This window comes from Rhinolophus ferrumequinum, chromosome 18 (assembly GCF_004115265.2).
Source record: "Rhinolophus ferrumequinum isolate MPI-CBG mRhiFer1 chromosome 18, mRhiFer1_v1.p, whole genome shotgun sequence".
Taxonomy (NCBI): Eukaryota; Metazoa; Chordata; class Mammalia; order Chiroptera; family Rhinolophidae; genus Rhinolophus; species Rhinolophus ferrumequinum.
The window spans coordinates 44,073,766-44,095,441 of record NC_046301.1 but is presented as its reverse complement, the minus strand read 5'-3'; the positions used below and the strand labels follow the sequence as shown (position 1 = coordinate 44,095,441).

Sequence of the window (21,676 nt, the reverse complement as noted above, 5' to 3'; positions counted from 1 at the left end):
TGCAGTGTGTATTTCTACTCTGAAAAGCTGTCACTGATACTTTACAATTCAGGAAGTACTGTAGACTATATCTTATAAGGTTGAGAAGATTCAATGAGATAATGAAAACAAACTGCTTAGCACAATGCCTGGCAGACAACAGTGAATCCTAGCAATTCCTATCAAATTAAAGACGAAAGGATGATGGATGAGTTTCAGGGGTGTTTAGATGCACATAACAGCGTCCAGCCAGATCGCATGTAAAGCATCCGACTTTTAGCCATGGGAGGCTAGGTTCCTGCTCAGTGATACTTGTAGGAACCCAGGCTCTCTCCAGCGTATCTGTCTGCTCTACCATGCTTCACACGGGGGACTTTGTTCGGTTGTCACTTGCCAGCCTGTGACTCTGAGCAGGAAGGAGGAAGGGAAAGAGATGGCACTTATTCTGTGTACTTGGCTAGACCAGCCACCTGTGCCCTCTCAGTACAAAGGATATATTTGACTTTACCTCTATTTCTTCCCTTTTATAGACTCTACAGTTGAGGTTTGCAAGGAAAATCGACTTTTCATTGAACAATATTGAGGTCATTGTCTAACTTTTTTTTTAAAATAAATTTTATTGGGGAATATTGGGGGACAGTGTGTTTTTCCAGGGCCCATCAGCTCCAAGTCGTTGTCCTTCAATCTAGTTGTGGAGGGCACAGCTCAGCTGCAAGTCCAGTCACCGTTTTCAGTCTTTAGTTGCAGGGGGCGCAGCCACCATGCCATGTGGGAATCGAACTAGCAACCTTGTTGTTGAGAGCTCGCGCTCTAACCAATTGAGCCATCCGGCTGCCCGTTGTCTATTTTTAAAAAGTGCGATTCTCTTTCTTACACTGTGCCAAATTAAATTCTAGATGAATTAGAGATTTGAATTTTTTTAAAGGCAAGAAAATATAAGTGTGTGTTTCTGTAATTTCAAGGTGAGAAAGGATTTTCCATGCATGTAACTAAAAGCAGAAACCTTAAAAGTGCGATATATTTACTTTACCTTTTAAAATTTTGTCACAAACACCAATTAACAAAATTAAAAGGCAAATGATTAACTAGGAAGATATTTGTAATGTGTGACAAAAGGTTACTATTTTTATTGGTCTGTGCAGTGAACTCTTACATATACCGATAAGAAAGATGATGAATGTATGGTAGCAAAAAGGGACAAAGGAGGGTAACAGGCAATTTGTGAAAGAAATATAAATCTTAGTAAACCTGCCACTGGTAATGAAAGAAATGCAAATTAAGAGAATCACAAGAATGATTTTTCACTAATGTGGCAAAGATGGAATACCATTTTAATACTCAGCATTGGTGAGAATCTTATGAAACTGTCATCCTCATATACAGGAGGTTTATCAGTTAAATCTTCCGAAGGATAGTTTAGCAAATAGTTCAGTAAGTTCTTAGTAAATATTTGTTGACCACTGTCCTGGGGAAAGGGACTGTCTCTCAGCCAACCTGCTCTGGATCTCACTGATTCCTTTTCTTCTGGGAAAATTCCCTTCACCTCATACGGACTTTCCATGCCCTGCTGCCAGGTGGGTGTAGAGGGAGGAGGCGGCCAGCTCACCTGATGGCCTTCTACTACAGCCACCGTCCACCCCCCACCCCCAGGATTGCTGGGCTGCCCTCCCGAAGGGAGGGGGAGGAGGAGGAGCACAGACCCAAACCACTGTGTTTTCCTCATGCCTTTTACTGGAAGTCTGAAAGGTCGGTTTGTGTGAGAGAAAGGTGGTGGTGTATGTGTGTACCCTGCTAGTCAACAGAGGCCTGTAACTCATGGCAAGCAGGCTGAGCTGTCAGGACTCTTGTCCTTTCCTGGAAACCAGAGGGCTCAGGGCCAGCCCCAGAGACTCTTAATTTTCTTCAAACTCAGAGTACATGAAGTTTGGGGTGAGGTGGAGCCATATTGGCCTGTGGGGAGGCTGGCCCTGCTTTTCTCTCCCAGGCGCCAGCGGTGGTAGGCCCTGGCATCCCTTCCTGCCTCCGTCCTCCTTTCCCCTTGCTCATTGATGGCCTGTCCTGTGCTCTGCCATCTCGGGACCAGGTGACAGTGATTGGCATATATTCAGTGCTGACCATTTCCCTGATGTCGGAGACTTTCTGTCAGAGAGGCCCTGCAAGTTCTCAGGATACCAGGTCCCTGGGTAGTGTCCAGGGGCAGCCAGCCATGGCCGTTCTCATCGGCTTTCCCAGAAAGGTGCAGAAAGTACAAAGTCACCCCCACTCCTCCAGACTCGGGCCACTTGCCAAAGCGCTCTCTGGGCTAGCCTGGGTCCTAGGAACAGAGCTTTTGTCCCGGTTTCTGCTTCTCCTTCCTTGGCCAACCCTCTGCCATCCTGCAGACACTATGCAGAAGTACCTCCCACGGCAGAGGCCTTGACCGTGGGTAAACTGTGGTGTGTGCACAGCACGGCTGGCCAGATTGTGCCTGTGACCTTGGCTCTTCTCACACCACTCCCTCTTGGCAGCTGCGAGAGCCCCTCCCCCCACATTTCAGGATGTGTGCAGTTGGCACGTCGAGAGAGGCTGTGTGCCATGGGACCCAGACTCAGAGTTTCCATGAGCAGCTGAGAAATTCTAGAAACAGCCTGTACTTTGGGGGCTTCCTTTCCTTTTCTGCCCTGCCGCGGGGAAGAGTTAATATGTTATTTTCGGCAGGATTATCAGATGGTTGCCCGTCCTCAGCGCGCTGGTTTTCAGGGTTGTGGGGAAGGGAAGCTGCCTGCCCGTGCCTGCCTCTCTCCTACCACCTTCCTCCTGGGTCCTCTGTACCACCTTATGGGTTTCTCTTTAATTTTTCTACGTTACCTTTTGTACCCCAACTCCAGATCAATTTCTCCAGGGTCATCAGCTCTACTGATGCTGCAGGAAAAGGGGGCCTGCCCCCCGAGGTTGCTTATAGTTCAACTCAGGCTAGAAACCAAAGCACAATAAAATTCTGAGCTGTGAGGCACTGTGAAAACAGGCAGGGAAGTGAACACACTCACTCAGCAGCTATCCTTTGGGCAGACTCCCTGCTAGGTACTCACTCCTCCAGGCTCTGCAGGGGGAAAAATAGGCCCAGCGCCTCCACCACGGTGGAGTTCTCAGTCTAGTAGGAGGAGATAGATAATGTGTAAGCACAAAATAATGAAAGACTGTTTTAGATAGTGACATAGCTTCAGAAGAAAATAAAGCAGGCCACTGGGATTCTAAATGACTAGGAATGGGCTTTTTTTTTTTTTTTTTTTTAAACCAGGTGGCCCTCCACTTTGAGGAGGTGACATTTGAACTGAGACCTGTTGTAAAGATCTGGGGAAGAGCATTTGAGGCATAGGGAACAGCAAGTGCAAAGGGCCTGAGGTCAGAATGCACTTGGTGTGTTAAAGGGACAGAAAGAAGGCCAGGGTGTCTGGATCCTAGTGAGTGAGAGGGCTCAATAATGGAAGGTCACTGTCGTCGGCCAGGGGCCGATGACACAGCGATTTGTAGGCCAAGAATAGGAGTTTAGATTTTATTCCACTTACACTGGGAAGCCATTGGAGGTTTTAAAACAAAGGAAGTGCTGTGATTGGTTTTGTACTTTAAAAGGATGACCCTTTCACTGAGCTTTACACTTAAGATTCAGGCACTTTACATGTATATCTATCACACTTACTAGAAAGAAAGAAAGGGCTCTGACAGTGTGGGGGTAGGTGACCAGCGGAAGCTGGAATGCTAGGTAAGAGATTTTGTTTCAACTAGAATTTCCACATTGCCTCCACTCACGTTCCCTGTGCTCTGTCGCTTTACTAGGAAAACTGGAATGGGCTCGTGTCCTCGGGGTGTTTATAGTGTAGTGTCTTCAGATTCGGACAATCCTTCCAGAGTTTCCTCGAAGAGAGGTCTTCAAGAATGCGCAGTCTGTTCACTTGTACGCAGTTCCATTGTGAGGATGGGTTCGTTTATTGATCTGCTCTCCTGCCAGTGGCCTTTTGGGTTGCCTGCAAGGTTTTTGTTCAGGTGAAGAGTGCTGCCATAAGAATTCTCCTGTCCATCTCTTTTTTTGTCTCTGTTTGGGGTTGAAAGTCACCCAAACTAGAGCACATCTGAGTTGCAAACGAAACTCAGAAACCTCTTCCAGGTGTCAATCCAATTGCCTCTTGGGGTTGGTGACAGCCAGAGAGGATAAGCCTTTAAGTCTGGCTAGAATGTTGATCTCTTTTTAATAGGCAGCAGTTTGTAGGAGGGAAGGGAGTGAAAGGGCAAGTGGAAATAGGAGGGTGAGTCTTTGTGTTAGGGAAGTCACTTGTTTTGCACCGTATTGTCTGGAGATTGCCGACTACACACAGCGCCCATGGCTGTTTGGACTTGAGGAAGGGCAGCGTTGCCCATGTGGGTCTTTTTGCTGGTCCTGTTCTGTATCTAAATGTGATAGGAGCCAGAAACCTGGCTGCCTTTGTTCTGGAATCCATCTGTGAGTGCTCTTGGCAGCTTCTCTCTAGAGCTCTGGCCCGGGCAAAGACAGGAAAAGGATCAGGAGGACACAGGGTCAGCGTCCTCATGCTCTCTCCTTTGCATCTTGGTAACCGGGAGCATGGAGAAGACAACCCCTGGCTCTAAATACTGCATCTTCAGTGCAGTCAGTCCCAGCCATTCTGGAATGTCCAGAGAAAGTGAGGGTGTATCTGTTCTATATGCATTTATATTTACATATTCACGTGGCAAGTACTTATTTAGATCCTACCAGCCTCCTAGGATTGTTACAAAACAACCAAGAAGGTTAAGCATTAGAATTGTCATTCTAAGACAGCATACCATTGAGTTAAAGAGTGATAGGATTCTGGGCGGCCGGATGGCTCCATGGTTAGAGCGCGAGCTCTGAACAACAGGGTTGTTGGTTCGATTCCCACATGGGCCAGTGAGCTGCGCCCTCCACAACTAGATTGAAGACAATGAGCTGCCGCTGACCTTCTGGAGTGGCTGCTGGATGGCTCAGTTGGTTAGAGCACGAGCTCTCAACAACAAGGTTGCTGGTTCAATTCCCACACGGGATGGTGGGCTGCGCCCCCTGCAACTAAAGATTGAAAATGGCAACTGAACTTGGAGCTGAGCTGTGCCCTCCACAACTAGATTAAAGGAGAACGACTTGGAGCTGATGGGCCCTGGAGAAACACACTGTCCCCCAATATTCCTCAATTAAATAATTAAAAAAAAAAGAGCAGTAGGATTCTGAGGAAGGTGAGAATGCTTCTCAGGTGGGGGTGGGACTTGTCCAGGGAGGGAGGATGTAGAATGGATCAGAGATGGTGCTTCCTCCTGCAGTTCATCCTTTCTTCTTTCTTTTTCTTTTCATCTTTCTTTCTTTTTTTTTCCCCCCAACACTCAGGCCCTTTGCACTTGTGGAGTGTACTTAGAGCACATGCAGATTATGTTCAGCTGTGTGACAGATGTTTCTAACAGATGTTACTCAGACTTCCAATCCTGTGCGTGGGTGTGGAGACAGGAGGGTGGCAGGGATGGGGCATTCTGAACAGAGCCCAGGGTCCAGGCAAAAGGTGAGGGGGAAAGGCAGTAGGATCCTAGGCGGAGGGACCCTTGACTACCAGGCTGTTGATTGGAGGGGAGTGATGGAAGGTATGTACTTTAGTAGGAGTGACAGGATCCAGGAGGTGCAGGGGGGGTGTAAGTGAGTCTCACAAACACTGAGCTGCAGTGGTTTCTCTTCAGGAGTCCTAGGAAGAGGGGCGTTCTGGTCACTTAGCGAGGAAGCAGAAGATGGGGAAGGCCTTACTCCTCTGTAATTGGATGGTGACTGCCAGTAACCCTGGGCCAGAAAATGAGCCCGTGGGATGATGCTTCATGTGGGAAGTTTGGACAGTGGGAGGGCAAATGGAGGAACCATGTATGATTCAGGAATGCAGTTACTCAATTTCCTTCCCTTTCCTGCCATCTTTCTCCGGTTTGGAAATCGGGGGGTTTTCTTTCTTTTTCCCAATAACCCTCTTATGAGAATAAGGCTCACTTATTATTCTGCTGGTAAATATTTATGGTCACTGACTAATCTGAGGTGCAGCCTGTGCCCTTCTACTAGGGCGCCTTTGTGACCAGTAACCACACGAAGGTTGAGTGCTGGGCGGGGGCTGGACAGCCGTGGCTCTTGCCCTCTTGGGTGAAGAAACCTGGAGAACTAACAAAAGCTCTGAATCTTCCTCTGAAAGTTGTGGTCCTCAGACTTTAGTGGACATCACGGTCACCTGGAGAGCTTCCTAAAGCACAGCCTGCTGGGCTCCAACCCCAGGTGTCCAACCAGCAGGTGTAGGTGGGGCTGAGAATTTGCACTTGCAGCAAGTTCCCAGGTGATGGTGACGCTGCTGGTCCCGGGACCCCACTTTGAGAACCACTTCCCTAGAGGAATTCTCACACCCAGTTCAGTCTCTCAGCGGTCGAGACAGCTGTGGTCCGAGTCTTTGCGGAAGACGGGGGCTTGAGCTGGCTTACGGATACGGGGTTTGTCAATGGGAAACATGGTGTAGGAAGGCACTGAGGCAGGGAGGGTGGGGGGCTGGTGGGATCTTTGCTGCAGGCAGAGCAGTAGAACTGCCTGCCCTGGGGCCTGGTTAGAGAGAGGTTCACTGCACCAGGGAAGCCAGGCATGCCTCTGCCTTCTATAGCTCAGTGTCTTATCAAGGCTTGCTGTCTGGGAACCGCCCACCTCACTTCCCAGAGGGGGCCTGGGGCTCGGAGGACTCTTACCTGTTTGGGGAAGAAGGGAGCATAAGAGACTTGTTGTGAGAGGCCCTTGTTGGCAAATTCTGCCCCCAGAGTGTCGCTTGTCAGGCATTGGTGTTGGCATGTGTACATGGACCTCCTGCTGCAGCAACAGAGTTGAGCAGACTTGTCTCAGCCTGATTTAGGAAACGAGTGGGGCGGCGTGTTGGTCCTTTCGAACTCACTGTTACACTTTTGGTTACGAGTACAGTGATGGGGCTTGTTTCTCTCCTTGCAGCAGCGAATGAGGTGCCTGTTCAGTTCTTTATGGAAAACTAGGAGGCCAGCGGGACCCTAAGGGCAGGGGAAGCACCCCAGGCTGGGTCGAAGCTGGGAGAAAGAAGCTTGCTCTTTAGGCCACACTGGGTGCTTTGTTCTCCCAACCGGACACCAGAGAGCCTCCTACCTGGTCTCTGGCTTCTGTTCTCGCTCACCTCGAGCCCGTCCTCTGCACAGCAGCCCCACGGGTACACTAAAAACTCAAGTCCCGTCATATGTCTACTGAAAGTGGTCCCCGGCTACCTTAACCTGGCCTGCAGGCCCGTGCCAGCGCCACCACAGCCTTTCCTTTGCACCCCAGCTCACACCGGACTCTAGCTCTTAGATGCACCAGGTTTGCTGAGACTTTCCAAACGCAGCTGCGTCTTCCTGGAATGTTCCCCCCGTCCTTACCCACCTTCACCTGGCTTACGCACCCTTCGGGTCTCCGCTGAAGTGATGTTTCTGTTTGGAGGCCGCCCCTGGCCCCGTGCCGCTAGGGTTGCATTTGCCTGCCCGCCGTGTTCTCCGTAGCTTCCTACCTCCGCCTCACCGTGGTCTGTGGTGAGCGGTGTGTGTGGGCTTGTTCACCAGGCGCCCGTGCTGAGGAACCCGTGGGGTTTACTCCTGTTGTCCCTGCGTGTTTATTAATCGTGTCTCCTTTCCCTGTCAAGTGTGCTACTTTGGATAACACATTACTGTCCAACCTACTAGAAGTAGAGAATCAAAAAACTAGACTTTGCAGACATCCTTGCACAAAAATTCCCAGCGTGATGTGGAGCTGCCTGTTAGCCACACTCAATCCAGTCTTAAATGTGTGGCCATCCTCGTCCTCAAGATGGCATTTTGCTAGTGTGGATCTTGGCAGGGATGGCTTAATTCTGGAGCAGGCTGCTGCTTGGAGCCATAGCTGCCTGACGGTGGCAGGGACCCCAGCTCTTTGGCAGCCTGGCCCTGCACTGTGATTTTAGGAGTAGCTCCTAGAAGCTCAGTCTAGAGTCTGTTTCTGCAGCTTTCCTGATGATTCTCTAAGCCATTTAATACCTTGTACAAAACCCCTTACTGCTCACATGGGCTAACTGAACTCTAATCAAAACAACCCTGGTCATCGTTCTTGTAAATCACTTGCTGAATTGTTTGCTTTCCCTGCTCTGTGAGGGCAGGGTCTAGGCATCGCCTGTACCTAGCATAATTCCTGGTATGAAACTGTTGGCAATGGATGTTTGTTAAATGAATGAACTTTTGGACTGAGTTTCTTCTGGTAGGCATAGCTAGCTTTTACTTCAATGAGTATAAATGAAATGGAAGGAATGGAGGTTGTTTAGTCTAGAGAAGAGATAGCGACCACACAGACATCAGCTAGAAAGCAGGTTGGGCTTTCCGTCTTCTCTGCTTCTCCATCCTGTGTGCCCAGCACTGGTCCAGGCACTGTTTTGTGGGGAGGAGTCAGGGGAGGGCCCTCCTTGCTCTCAAAGAACAAAAATCTGTTGGAGGACACCATGGAAGAGCTGGTGATTGGGAGTCCAAAGTAGTTGAAGAAAAGTACTCTTTGGTCCAAGAAGGCTTCCTGGAAGAAGAGGTAATTGAGCTGCCCACTGAGAATAGGCAGAGTTCAGGTCTACATGAGGGGATTGGCTTGTAAACAGAAGGAACAGACCTGACGTACACACTGCTCTCACCTTTAAGCTCTCTCTCATTATCAGAGTGCCCCTGTGCGGTTGGATGTTTCATAGTGTAATTGTGTTACCATGTTTCCCCAAAAATAAGACCTAGCCGGACCATCAGCTCTAATGCATCTTTTGGAGCAAAATTAATATAAGACCTGGTCTTATTTTACTATAATATAAGACCGGGTCTTATATAATATAATATGATTATAAATACAATCATATTATATATATTATATTATATTATATTATATTATATTATATTATATTATATTATAATACCGGGTCTTATATTAATTTTGCTGATTGTCCAGCTAGGTCTTATTTTCAGGGAAACATGGTAGGGACACATGATAAGTTAGTGGCAGGCTCCAAATTTGAACCCAGGGCTGCCCAATATGTCATGTTGTCTAGTGATTTAGCCACTAGATCGTACATTTTATTTATTTATTTGACCCTGATTAACAAGTCAGAGTTTGGCTTCAAGTGGGTGATATAAGCGGTGGATGTGATACCGTAGTATCGTGATTCCTAAGGCTCATGCCAGGACCTGTGGCCTGACAAACAGGAGTGGACTTAGAGGGACAACAGGTCAGAATGTTGCAACGGAGTGTCTGGGAAATGTTGATGGATGAATGATGAGAACAGCGGTGACTCTTGCCATGCCTCTGAAGGTGGGGTGGGGGCTCTGGCTGGGGGAGCTCTGGCTGGCTCCTGCTTGCCGGCCACGGCTGCCTGACTCAGTCAGTTAGTTTTGGAAGGCTTCTTTGCTTTTTTAAGCTCAGGCTCCGGCTGGAATGGTGAAGCCACGCAAAGGCACTCCCTCCCTCCCCCTCCTGGTCCCACTAGGGACTCAGCAGTGTGTGGCTAAATCAGCCATCCCTGCTGTCATGCTGACTGCCCCGAGCTGACACCCGCCTCTGCCCTTCCCAACCTCCCCTCCGCAGGCGCTGATACACACAGTGGGGGCTCAGTAAATATTGGTCAGTGAGCAGCAGGCTGCTGGTTCTAATTTTGTTGCCTGCTTCTGGGTCACCGCTAATTTTTTTATTTTTTTTGAGTATTCTCATCCCACAGAGAGAGCAAGTGGGCTCCTGCCTCTGGGTACCCCCGCCCCCTCCCCCTGGCAGCACTCCTGCACTGTCTGCAGAAATCTCCCACCCTGGGTGGCCTATGGCTGAGCCAAAGCTTGAGGCTGAGGTTCTGGGAGTGGGAGCTGGAAGAAGGGAACGCATTCTTTCAGGGTATGAAGGAGAGCACTTAGGTGGAAGGCCAAAGGAGGCAGGAGAAGAAATGGCCGATTGAGCTCTGGGCCCCTTGGCCAAGGCCAAGGGCTGCTTTCACACTGTAACATTTATCTTGTGCTTGGGAGGGGGGTTCAGCTTGTCCAGAGAAGGGTGGCGTCTTGACAGTGTTCATCAGTTGGGTGCGGAGGTCGGCAGGCTGGGTAGTTTTTCTCGAAGCTCTTTGAACTATACAGACAGCCTGTAGGGAACTATTGAGTTCAGTACCACGCTGCGAGATGACTGGATTTCTAACTGGGTCCATCGGGACTTGCACAGATGACTGTACCATTAGTTGACCATGAATACTAGGAGTATACTAATTACTTGTAGAACGCTTGGCAGTTTTTGTAGTCCCAACTGTATTTTGCAGTCCCAGCTGTATTAATGCTTTTATTGCTGCTAGGTTTTGTGCCATACTTAGAAAGTTATCCCTAACTCCTTGATTATAAAAATAATCATGTTTTCTAGTATTGCCGTACCCCCACCACCCATTAGGACACATAACCGAAACACTCCAAACCCCCACCACTCAGAAATCGTCATCACTAATATTAGGTGAACATTATTCCAGATAATCTTCCAGGCATATCACAGACACATGGATATAGAGAAGTAGATATACATACTTCTGCAAGTGTATTAAAATTTCCTTGAATGTAACAGGAAAAAGAAACCGTAATAACATTAAAGGAATCATTAAGCTTTAAAATGGGTTTTTCATAAGAGAGATTATTTCCTCAAAGACCCCAATAAGGTTAAGAAAAAAGTCAGAGCTTGCGAGTCATATCTATAATTATTCGTTTCCATTTTAGACAGATTGACTCTTTGCTATGAAAAATGAGGATATTCACATTTTCACATTTTTTTCTCATCTCTTCTTTGCATCTCTTCACTTTTTAAATTATATTATTAAATTGTCCATTTTTATGACATTTAGATTCTGTCCTGTAACCCTAATCCCCATAGGTGTTTTTGATTATCTCCTGTTTGAGGGGTTTATTGTTTACCGTGAGTCCTCATACCATGCTTTCTGCGCTCCTGAGCCCCTTTTAAAAAATTTCTCTGTTAATTACCTACATTTCATTATCACGTCATTTTTTTCTTCCTAGGATAGGGACTACTATATCCTCCGACTTCTTTCATGCTTGAGAATTTTTTTCTGTTGTCTTTACCAAATTTGTAGGACATCTTGTCTGAGAGTAATATTTGTGGTTCATATTTTCTTTTTCTCAGAATTGTGTAAAGTTGCATTTTCTTCCGATACTGAATGTTGCTATGGGAAGGGCGAGGGCAGTCTGAATTTTCTGCCACGTAGAGGTTTTAGGCAATGTCTTGGTGTTGAGCGTTCTGCATCAAATGTTTGTGGAATTCAATCTTCAGATTCTCTTTTTGTTTTCATTTCAGGAAGATATTGTGTTATTTATCTTGGAATTTATCTTCTGTTCCATCCTCGTTTCTCTCCTTCAGAAACACCAATTATCCTATTGGTACCGTTGTCTTGTTACAGTCACGAGCCCTGTAATGACATTTCGGTTGATGACTGACCACATATACAGCTGTGGTCCCATAAGGTTATAATGGAGCTGAAATTTTTGTCTATTGCCTAGTGATGTCATAACCATCTTAACGTAGTAGCACAATACATTATACAAATACCACTGTGTTACCCTTGTCTGCAGTATTCACCATAGTAACATGCTGTACAGGATTGTAGCCTGGGAGCTGCAGCGGAACAGAGTTTATCACCCCAAAATATGTTAATTTGGCGCGATGATTATTTTAGGCTGGTTAATTTTAAGAAACAGCAGACACGGGAGAAGCTCTGAAAACCAAGTAGAAGTTACCCTTTGTAAAAGGCACTCATATGTGTAAGTGTCTTTTACAAAGGGTAACTTCTTGGTTTTTATAAGGGTGTCTCCCGCGCTGCACCAGGAAGAGGTGGGTGACCTTATCTCTAGAAACTCTTATAATACCGAAGCCGTAGGCTTCAATCTGCATAACACCCTTTCCCCTGGTTTACTGTGCCTTTCCTGGTGACTTCCTATAACTAATACCTCCCACCCACACCGTCTTTTGTCTTCAGCTGACGATGGTGCTTAAAGTGGTGGCCTCAACCATTTGGGTGAGTTACGCAGTTTTCCTGGGTCTCCCATGTGTACTGGAGGTGTACATGTGATTGAACTTCTGTTTGTTTTTCTCCTGTTAATCTGCCTTTTATTCCAGGGGTGTCTCAGCCAAGAATGCAGAAGGGCAGAGGGAACAGTATTATACCACATTGCCTACGTGTGTGGTGGGTTATATAGCATCTCGGTTCATGTGCTCTCCGGGATATTCACACGGCGAAATCTCCCCACAACACATTTCTCAAAACGGATCCCTGTTGTTAAGCGGGACATGACTGTATTTGCTTCCATGTGTCTTTTCCATCTGTATTCACTGCGGTTATCTCAGACCTTCCTTTGTCAGTATTTTTATTTTAAATCACTGGCTGAATTTTGTTCTCTGTTCATTATAATGTACTTTTTAGTTCTTCTGTGATGTTGTTTTGGCCTTTTTGTGGTAAGCCTGCACCTCCTTCTGTCTTACTTTGTTTTGTAATCATCTTTGAGCTGTTTTTATTGCATCCGTGATCTAACTCAGTGATTCTGCAGTGGGAGGCAGTCGTGAGGAATTACGTCTTACTTTCAGTTGACGTCTTTGTCTTTTGCTTGGTTGGCCTGCTGTTTCTTTTTGGGTTCATACTAGTGCTGTCTGGCGCTGTTGGCTCTAAAATAAGACAGTGACTTTCTCCCCACCATGTTGAGGTAGACTTGTCCCCCACCCAAAAACAGCAGTGTTGAGAGCTGGGTACTTACGACCTGTTTTCTGTAGCCTGAATGAGCGGTGACTGCAGATGGGGACGTGGGGGAGGTGCATCTGTCCTCTATTCTGGGATTTTTGGTAATGGCCCCCATGGTAGGGCTCCATCCACTTATTTGGGAGGTGTGTTCCATTTCTGTTGGAGGGGGAGGAACAGTCACTGGAATTGGATAGTTTCCCCAATTCTGTAGGTGGCCTTGGAGCCCTTGACCATGAATTCTAGGACTAAATTTCCCTCACAGAGAGTCAGCCCATTGTTCTTCTTCCTGTTCCACCTGTTTGTTTTTTTTGTCCCAGGATCTTTTCCCACTACTCCTACATTGACGAGCAAAAAGAATTGGTGGCAATTTGGTGCTCTCCAGATTTGGGGGAGGTTAGAATGCTCCCGGTTCCGCTCTGGTCACTATGGCTTTCATGCCTGGGCCAGCGCTAGATGAGCCATGTGGGTGCCTCCTGCATTCCTTTCCTTGCTTCTGGTTTTGAAGTTATTGTATCAGAATTTGCCTGTTTCCTTGTCTGGCTGCTGTTGGTGACTTTTTTTTTTTAACTCAAATGTTAATTACCAGGGTAGGAAAATTATGATGCCATTTCAATTCTCCATCTTAACTCAGAAATCCTTATTTTTATATAGTGTTTCAACATACTTTATTTTCTTCAGACTCATAAAACTGCAGGTTTTTCTTTCTCTTTCCAAACTAAGGAAACAGACCTGGTGAGATCAATGAGTTGCTTAGAGTCGTTGCAAATTAGACTTCTCACACCAAGTCCAAAATCGGGGCTGCCCTAGTTACTAGCACCCACTGTACCGAAGACAGGTGTGGGGTTTTTGATTCCTCAGGACCTGCACCTCCACCCTGAGGCATGGTTCAGGGATTTTTATATACCTCTCCTAATGGGGACTCAGAAATGTTGCGCCTGGACTCAGCCAGAGCCATCTGCCTCTGGGAAGGTCCACTAGGGAGATCCTGGTAGGCGGACGGTTCCCAGCCTTCGAGTGGAGTGGGGTGGGTTTGGAGAAAGACCAAGATTTGAAGGTCTTCTGCAGAAATGAGCTGCTGGCAGGAGGGAAGCCCTGAGGGGTGGGAGCTGCCTTGCATGCATTAGCTGAGTCATTGAAGCTCCCAGCCCTGAGGGTGTGCTGAGACGCCCTGTGCCTGCGACACCCCCTGCTGTCTGTCCCAAGCGGAATATCAGAGAACTAGACACCTCCTTATAGCCTTTGGATTTCAGGTGGGGAGAAGACTGGGGGTGGGGGACGGACGGACACACTCAAGATGAATCAGTGAGGCCAGTCAGGAGTGGGGCCACTGCTGAGAGCCATCATGGCTGTCACTGCATGTCCCTACACCTCCTTTGCCACTCCTCCAACCCGCAGGGTCATTCTTTGGTGTGGACAATCAGCCTTTTTTCATTGTTGAGTAAAGTGCTTTGTAAAAACTCCATTCAGACTGCCCTAGCATAGACTGCCACCCTTGGGCCACTGAGACCCCAGCTGAAGAGCTCCAGCCTTGTAATTCACTGTGCTCCCACGTAACCCATACTTGAAGGGGCCACAGAGTTGGCATAAGCGAGTAGGGTTTCCAACACACATCTTACCCATTTCCTGTGGCTTACCAGTTGGCCTTGGAAACAGTTGTGCCTTAGCAAAGTTCGTCTCTGGAGCATTTGATCTTATCTTTCATGTGTCATTGGTTGGCCCAGAGGAATCTGAAAGAGAAGGGTGGTCTTCCTGGGCAGCGTGGGTCAGGGAAGGGAGTGTGTGTTTGGAGGCCTAACGGCTCCCAGACCCCTCAGACCTCTGTTGCCTGTTCAAGTCACATCAAGTCGACAGCCTCTGGACAAAGCATCATAGCATGTCACTACTTTGTCACCCCAAAGGGAAGTAAACGTTTGCTCCTCTCTGAGAGGGGAGATGGACACAGAAAAAAATGCGGCATGGTAAATCCAACCGTCAGATGTGTCCACAGGACACAGTGCTGCCTCTAGGATGAGACACTTCTGGACGAAGTGAAGGGGTGACAAGCAGGTGAATTCTGATTTATGAATTAATAAATTCCTATACCAAGAAACTCTATACCAAGATGGTAAGGAAACTTCTGAAGTTCCACAGAGGGTCTGAGAACAAGCCCCTCTGGCTGACTTTCTCACAGGTCTTTCATTTCCCACCCGGAAGGGTTGGATCTGGCGCCTTGGAGGCAGAGCGAAGGCACTAAAATAATTCATTTCTTTGAACCCAAGCCAAGGGAACAAAAGAATAGCGAGGCTCCACCTTCTCTTCAGTGGGAGAGCCTGGTCCTCCGAGCCAACAGAACACCCAAGGCTTTGTCCCTCCAGCTTGTTTTTCTGTCCTGCCCGTATGCTCTTCTTACCACTCCTGCAAGGTGTCCTTGAGGGCCATGGGCGCATCTCCCTGGGAGGGCTGGGGTGGCCCCCGCGGGCACGCCCATGTGCACGGCCTTAATACCAGCGGGCTATGCCTGTAGCTGGGCCGCACGGCACGGACCCGCCCAGCCTCGCCGTCCATCCAGATGCACCAACAGCTGTATGTGATTTTTTTCCTCTTTTCTTTCTTGCCTCAAAATAATCTTTTTTTTTCCCCCTAAGAATAACTTTTAGTTAAGAGGGGAAAAAACCTCCATGAAAGCAGAAAGCCCTCCTTTTGTATCTGCCGAAAGTCCAAGGTCACTTGGACTTGAAGTGTCTGTAGCAACTCCTAGGTCCGTGGGCCAGGACTTCCTACAGCCCTCCTGGCTCTGGGGGGTGGGTCGTGTCGGAGTGTTGTCCGGGCAGGAAGGCTGTGCTTGCTGAATCTACCCAGCCACTCAGGCTGCCGGAACAGCCGTGCCGAGGGCTGACGGGTCACTGGGTCAGAGAAGAGCACGTGCTGCATTAATGCTGACCTTGAATGTCCAGGTGAAGCTAAAATCACCCTGGATGTCTCCTACCTGAGGTATTTTAATGTTTTTGTTTTCTGATGTTTTGAAGTTGCTGGAGATACCTTTGAGAAATATACCTGAAGTCCAAACAGTTGTTTTTGTTGAAGTGATTCTACAGAAGGAACCCTGTAATCGAGCGCTGCCTCTAAGGTATACCTGGGGGCTCCCCTACACAGGTCTTCAGAGCATGTCATGCCTGGATTTGGGGGGCTTGATGGGGTTGATAGAAACAGTCTGCCCAGAGACATGCAGGATTTTGTGGATCTCCATGGAACCCAGGTCATGTATTTTTGTGTCTCCATCTAGCAGGGACAATGGTTAAGAGTGCCTTGACTTTCGTGTCGTTCAGGCCTAGCTTCAGTTCATGAAAAATTCAGTTTGTGGTTTTGCTGCTCTACTTGCTGGCTGTGGATCATGTTTCCTAATCTCTGAACCCCAGTCTCCTCATTTAGTAGATGGGTGTAAGTGTCCAGACTTCTCTTAAAAGAATCCATGAATGTCAGTGCTTACTTAGCAAGGTGCACACTGGAAACACGAGCTGCTGCCCTCATCATCTCTCTGCCTCTCCTTTCCTAAAGCCACTCAGGCCTTCATTTTGACAGTCCAGCATGTGCCTTAGAGTGTGGTCAGGTGGAGAACAGCTGTCTTTGAACACTGGGATTTAGCCATTTGGGCCTAAGATCCGTACTCTGTACCATAATTTAACTTTTGTTTTTTGGTGGAGATTTGGCATTAAATCTGCACAGTAATCCAATGAGATGGCTACTGGTTTTATAAATGAGAAAACTGAGGTATAGAGAGAAGGTAAGTAACGTGACCAAGGTCACTTGCAGTAAACTGTGGTGCGGAAATTCGAGCTAGGGTCTTTCTGATCCTAACGGCCATGGTAAGCTGCGTCACTGCTCTGGGTGATTCTAGAATGTTGACGCTGGTGAATAACTTGCCCGAGATCACACAGCTGGTAAGTGGCAGAGCCAGGATGCAAACAAGCCTGCTCTGAACCACTTGGCTGTCGTGCCTCTGTCCCCAGCAAAGGCCTGGAGACGGAGTGACTGACCCACTGTGAGGCGCTGTGCCTGGACAGGTGTGGAAACAACTTAATTAAGTTATAACTCCTGAGGGAAATGATTAACAAGTCATCAGTCCTACTCCCTTCAAGCTTGTGTTTCTCTCTGTTCCTTTTCAGTTCTTACACTGTTACATAATTGTTCTGCTTCTTAACATGAAACTCGTGGTTCTCCTTTTTAGAGTTGCGTACTATTCCATGAACTCGATACAATTCACTTGACCGTAACACATCTTTCTGCATGTAGCCTTTTTATTTTTGAATTGCGTCTGTTCGTGTAAATTCTAGGAGTAGAATGACAGATTCAAAGGATTTAAATACCCCTATTATCATAACTTTCCAGGAGTTCTGCCCCACCCTCGTCACTTTTCTGGAAAGCCAGGTAAAGGCATTGGAGAAGGGGTGAGGAGTCAGCTTTGACACTGACTGGATGCAGAGTCCGAGGAGAGACCTGTCCTGTGGAGTGTGGCTGATGGGTCTGGTGGCGGCGGATGGGTGAGTGGGAGGAAAGGTGGGTTTCTTAAGCCTCCCCCTCACCTGGTGTTTTGCTCTGCAGGCTCTTTGTCACCATGAAGCTGCTGCAGCCAGCCTTCCCTAGCTGTTTCCTGCCAATCCTGCTCAGCTTATGGACAGCTGCTCCTGAGGCTCACGCCGTGTCTGTGGAGACGCCGCCCATCAGTGCAGCCTCTTTCCTGCAGGACCTCATGCATCGCTACGGGGAGGGTGACAGCCTCACGCTGCAGCAGCTAAAGGCCCTGCTCAACCACCTGGATGTGGGAGTGGGCCGGGACAATGTCACCCACGCGCTGCAGGGACAGAGGAACCTCTCGACGGTAAGGCTCCCAGCCGCTCCGCACTGTCTCTGTCCTCTCGGCTCCCAGCCCAACCAGGCGCAGGAGCCGAGCTGCTCTGGGCAGGCAGGGCTGGGCCAGGCCAGCCTTGATGATAGAGCAGAGAGGCCCCTTCTTCTTCCCCTGTTGTCTGGATTAGCAAGTCTGAATGTCCAGCCACGCCTCCTGCCCTCCTGTATGCAGGGTTTTGATGGCCTTACCAAAGGGCAGCTGTGAAGCGGGGGTCTCCGCCTTGTAGACGCTTCCTCCCTGGACTGCTGGCATTTCTGATAGAGTTTATAGTGTACGAAGCCCTCTGCCCGCTCTCCCAAGTGAGCTTCGAGCACCTCTAGGTTCAGATGGAAAATCTTCCTTCTGGAGGAAAGAACACTGAGGGTCCCCAGTGAGTTCCTGGAGGGACCAGGTCTTTTGGCTCCTGGCTCTCTGTCCTTTGTTCCATGTCATCTTGGCTAATCTGAATCTGAGGCTATTTGAGGCAGCCAGAGACACGTCAGCCCGCAACGGCTTTCTGTCTCTACTTTGTTCCCTGTGCTGAGTGTTGAGAGAGCAGGGACAAATGAGTCATGTGTAGGGGTTTACCGTCAAAATGCGGAGCTCAACCAAGAACAAAGTCAGCCAGTATTAAGATGAAGGGTTAAATGCTGTGGGTTACACAATCATTGCAGGATTCAGAAATGAGAACGGAGGTGAGTGCGTGCTAGGGTTGTCAAGGCTTGTGGTGGAGGTGTCCTAGAGCTTTGACTTGAAGGAGAGTTGAGTTTGGAGAGATCCAAGGGGCCCCTGTGTCCTGGACGCAGAACCCCAGGAGCATGGTGAGTGTCTGGGTCCGTGAGGAGGCTGCCCCGGGGGCTGGTGCACCGACCCAGACGCTTCCCGACACGACTGCAGTGTGTGGGTCAGCAGAATCGAGCCCGCAGCTTTGAAAGCCCTGCATTCCCGTCAGCACACCCAGGCGGCTGACTATCTGGAGACAAACCCACATGAAATCGAGCTCAGGTAAAGTCTGAGACGCGTAAAGTATAATTAGAAGGAAAACTGCCGTGTTTTACAGGGACAGTGTGAAGACCACTCCTCTGCCACCTCGCCAGGGGACCGAGAGTTTGTGTCTGCTGAACGGCCTGCACGTGCTTTATATACGCCAGTAGCTATGCAGAAATATCGAGAGTCTGCATGTTAACGTAATAGCACCCTGGGCTAGTGTGATGTGCAGCTAGATTTGCTATCTGGTTGAAGCTCTATCTTCAGGTATCCAAATAGCATCATGTTTTCTAGAAACCACACTCTGGTCACGATGACTGGAATTCAGTTGCTCCCAGAACCTCTGGGCAGCCCTTGATAGATGTTGTGCGTCAGATATGTTTTAGCCCAGTGACTGATCGCTAAGATTCCTTATCAGTTTTTCAAGTTGAAGGACTACCTTGCTCTCTCTCACTCCTGGAGGTTAGTCTTACAGATTCGCTCATATCTGGACAATTTGATCTTTTTTTTTCCCCCTCTTAGAAGGCTGAGGCAGTCGCCATCTAGGGCAAGGTATGACTTTGGGTTCTCAAAGGCTTTCTGCCCCTGGCCTGTGTTTCAGTGCTTCAGTTCCGGAGCCCTCTTTGCTGCCCACAACTTCAGCAACCAGTCACGGATAGGGAAGAGTGAGTTCCAGCAGTTCTGCCCCACCATCCTCCAGCAGCTGGATTCCCAGGCCTGCTCCTCCGAGAACCAGGAGAACGAGGAGAATGAGCAGACAGAAGAGGGGAGGCCGAGCGCTTTGGAAGGTGAGCTAGGACAGGAAGGGCTGGTCCCCTTGCTTGTCTTCACAGGCACCTCTGAGCTGATCGATAGTGCGGCTCGCTCAGGGTCTAATCGGTGACCATGTTACCCAGATCGGGAGGGGTGAGTTAGAGCAATGGTCATGCGGTGTCTTTGCACTTACAGGCCTGGTCCAGCTTGTTGTCAGACGGGCCAGTGTGGATGCTGAAATCTCCGCGTTGGGCTCTTAGACCAGCCCAACTGTGGCTTGCTTTTTATGGCCACTTTTCCATTTATGTTTTCATTGACCTACAAGGGGGCCGATGCCTTGGTTTTTCAGTTTAGCACTTAAGACCTTGTAAGGCCTGCCCTTAGCCCACGTCATCCTTTCCCCTCCCCGCCCGGTACCTCTGCTCCAGCCTCAGTGGACTCACTGTGCTCTGTGAGTGTCCACGCATCCTTTGGGCCCGGATTGACCTGCTGAAACGTGGTCGCACTGGTGTGTGCCATCCAACACTTGGTAGCTAGGGTGTGCTGCCCGTGTCATGCCTTATTGTGTCTTGCTCTCATTCTTTAACTCTTAACCTTTCCTGGTAGTTTTTCCTGCCTCCGTCGAAAAGGTAAGCTTCTTTTGGATAGCAACTTCGCTGTATTTTTTTAGGTTTCTCCACAGCACCCAGCAAGAGGCAGACTGAACAAATATTTACTGATGGGTTGGTAGATGTCTGGTGGATGTCTGTGTCTCCTGACCACAGCTGAATTCAGAATGGGCTGCCCAGGCAGCAGGCATCCCACCCTCAGTAATGGAGGCCCCCGTCTGTTCTTATTCCTCCACAGTGTGGGGCTTTGGTTTCCTCAGTGTCTCAGTGATTAACCTGGCCTCTCTCCTGGGAGTCCTCATCCTGCCGTGCACGGAGAAAGCATTTTTCAGCCGTGTGCTCACTTACTTCATCGCCCTGTCCATTGGAACGCTGTTCTCTAACGCGCTGTTCCAGCTCATCCCAGAGGTGCAGTACAACAGACATGCGCGTCTCCTTCCCCTGCGGCGTCCACAGCTGAGCCTTCCCCAAGCCGACATCCCTGCCCCCGCTCCCACCCTGTGCTCCAAGGCACCCGACAGCTGCCACCTGACAAATTAACTTCTCCCTCGTATCAAGGGACACAAATGACTTCTGACTCTGGATCTCAAGGGCCTTCTCTCATTCTTGGGGCACCCAGGTTTGCCTCTGGCCTCTTCAGGCAATGTCAGGTGCAAGGCTCTTAGCATTTTGCCCTCCTGTCGGGGGTCTCTCAGCCTCAGTGCCTCTCCTAAGCCCAGTTTGCAGGGCTCAGAAGGAAAACTGTAGCCGGTGGTCTCTGCTTGGCCCTTGGGGCTTCGCACGCTTCTGTTCTAAGTAGAGGCCCTCGCAGCACTCAGGGGCGGCCACCAAAACACAGAACAAAGACTTTGAACAAAAATAAATGAAATTAAAATTACAAGATAGAGGACAGGGGCACTCCATCCTTCATGCCTTGCATCTTGACTTTTTTCCTGATAGGACGGACTTCCTGGTGCCCTTATTTGACTGTTTGAAAATGTTGGTTGATTTTGTTTTTCAATTGTGACCACTTAGGAGCTAAAAAACGTAAAACCCAAGTTGACAGCCAGCCCCCCTTGTCAGCTCAGGGGGTGATTACAGGGGGGTCTTCTTTGGGCGTGGTGGCAGCCGCCTTCCATAAAGAGCTCGTTCAGTGGCCGCTCAGCCTTTCCCAGTCAGAAGACTCACCCGGAAGAGATACCAGGTGCGGTGCCTAGGCCTTGTCTGTTCTTTCTCAACAAGGAGAGAAGAAATCTGGTTTAAGACGAACCATCTTGATGTTGGCTCAGAATTCTACCTGAATCTAGCAAGCACTTCTCAGGGGAGGCCTCATCTTGGGCTATTTTTTTTAGCTCCAGAAATAGAATTTGTTAATTTTTTTAAATCATTAAGTCAAATGAAAAATGCCTTATTGCCTGTTGAACAGAAATACAATAATTGCGCGTGCTCCAGCCTGTGGCTCACAGGGGAGTGCCTCATCCTGGCTCAGTTTGGTCCTGACCAGAGTGTGGGATGCTGGGAAATGGTAGAGGAAATGTTTTCTGTGGCAGGGTGGTCTTGGAACTCTGCTCTCTACACTGGAGCCCTCTCAAAGCAAACAGAAACCAAGCAGCCCCGAGAACTTAGGAATCTGGATTTCACGGGCGTGGGGCCTTCCTCATTCTCCGTCCCGCTGCCCTGCACACATG

The 21,676-nt window shown here is 48.7% G+C and overlaps 1 protein-coding gene across 2 annotated transcripts in view; it reads left to right on the top strand.

Moving 5' to 3' along the window:
* Positions 1 to 21,676, top strand: part of SLC39A14 (solute carrier family 39 member 14) — a 40,865-nt gene that overhangs the window by 8,912 nt on the left and 10,277 nt on the right. The window contains exons 2-4 of one of the 2 annotated variants that reach the window (XM_033134111.1): positions 17,376 to 17,652; positions 19,250 to 19,436; positions 20,248 to 20,417. In XM_033134111.1, coding sequence (XP_032990002.1) covers positions 17,389 to 17,652; positions 19,250 to 19,436; positions 20,248 to 20,417 — 621 coding nt within the window. In that variant the 5' untranslated portion in view covers positions 17,376 to 17,388. The remainder of the gene's footprint in view (positions 1 to 17,375; positions 17,653 to 19,249; positions 19,437 to 20,247; positions 20,418 to 21,676) is intronic. The other variant, XM_033134112.1, reaches the window with a different exon arrangement.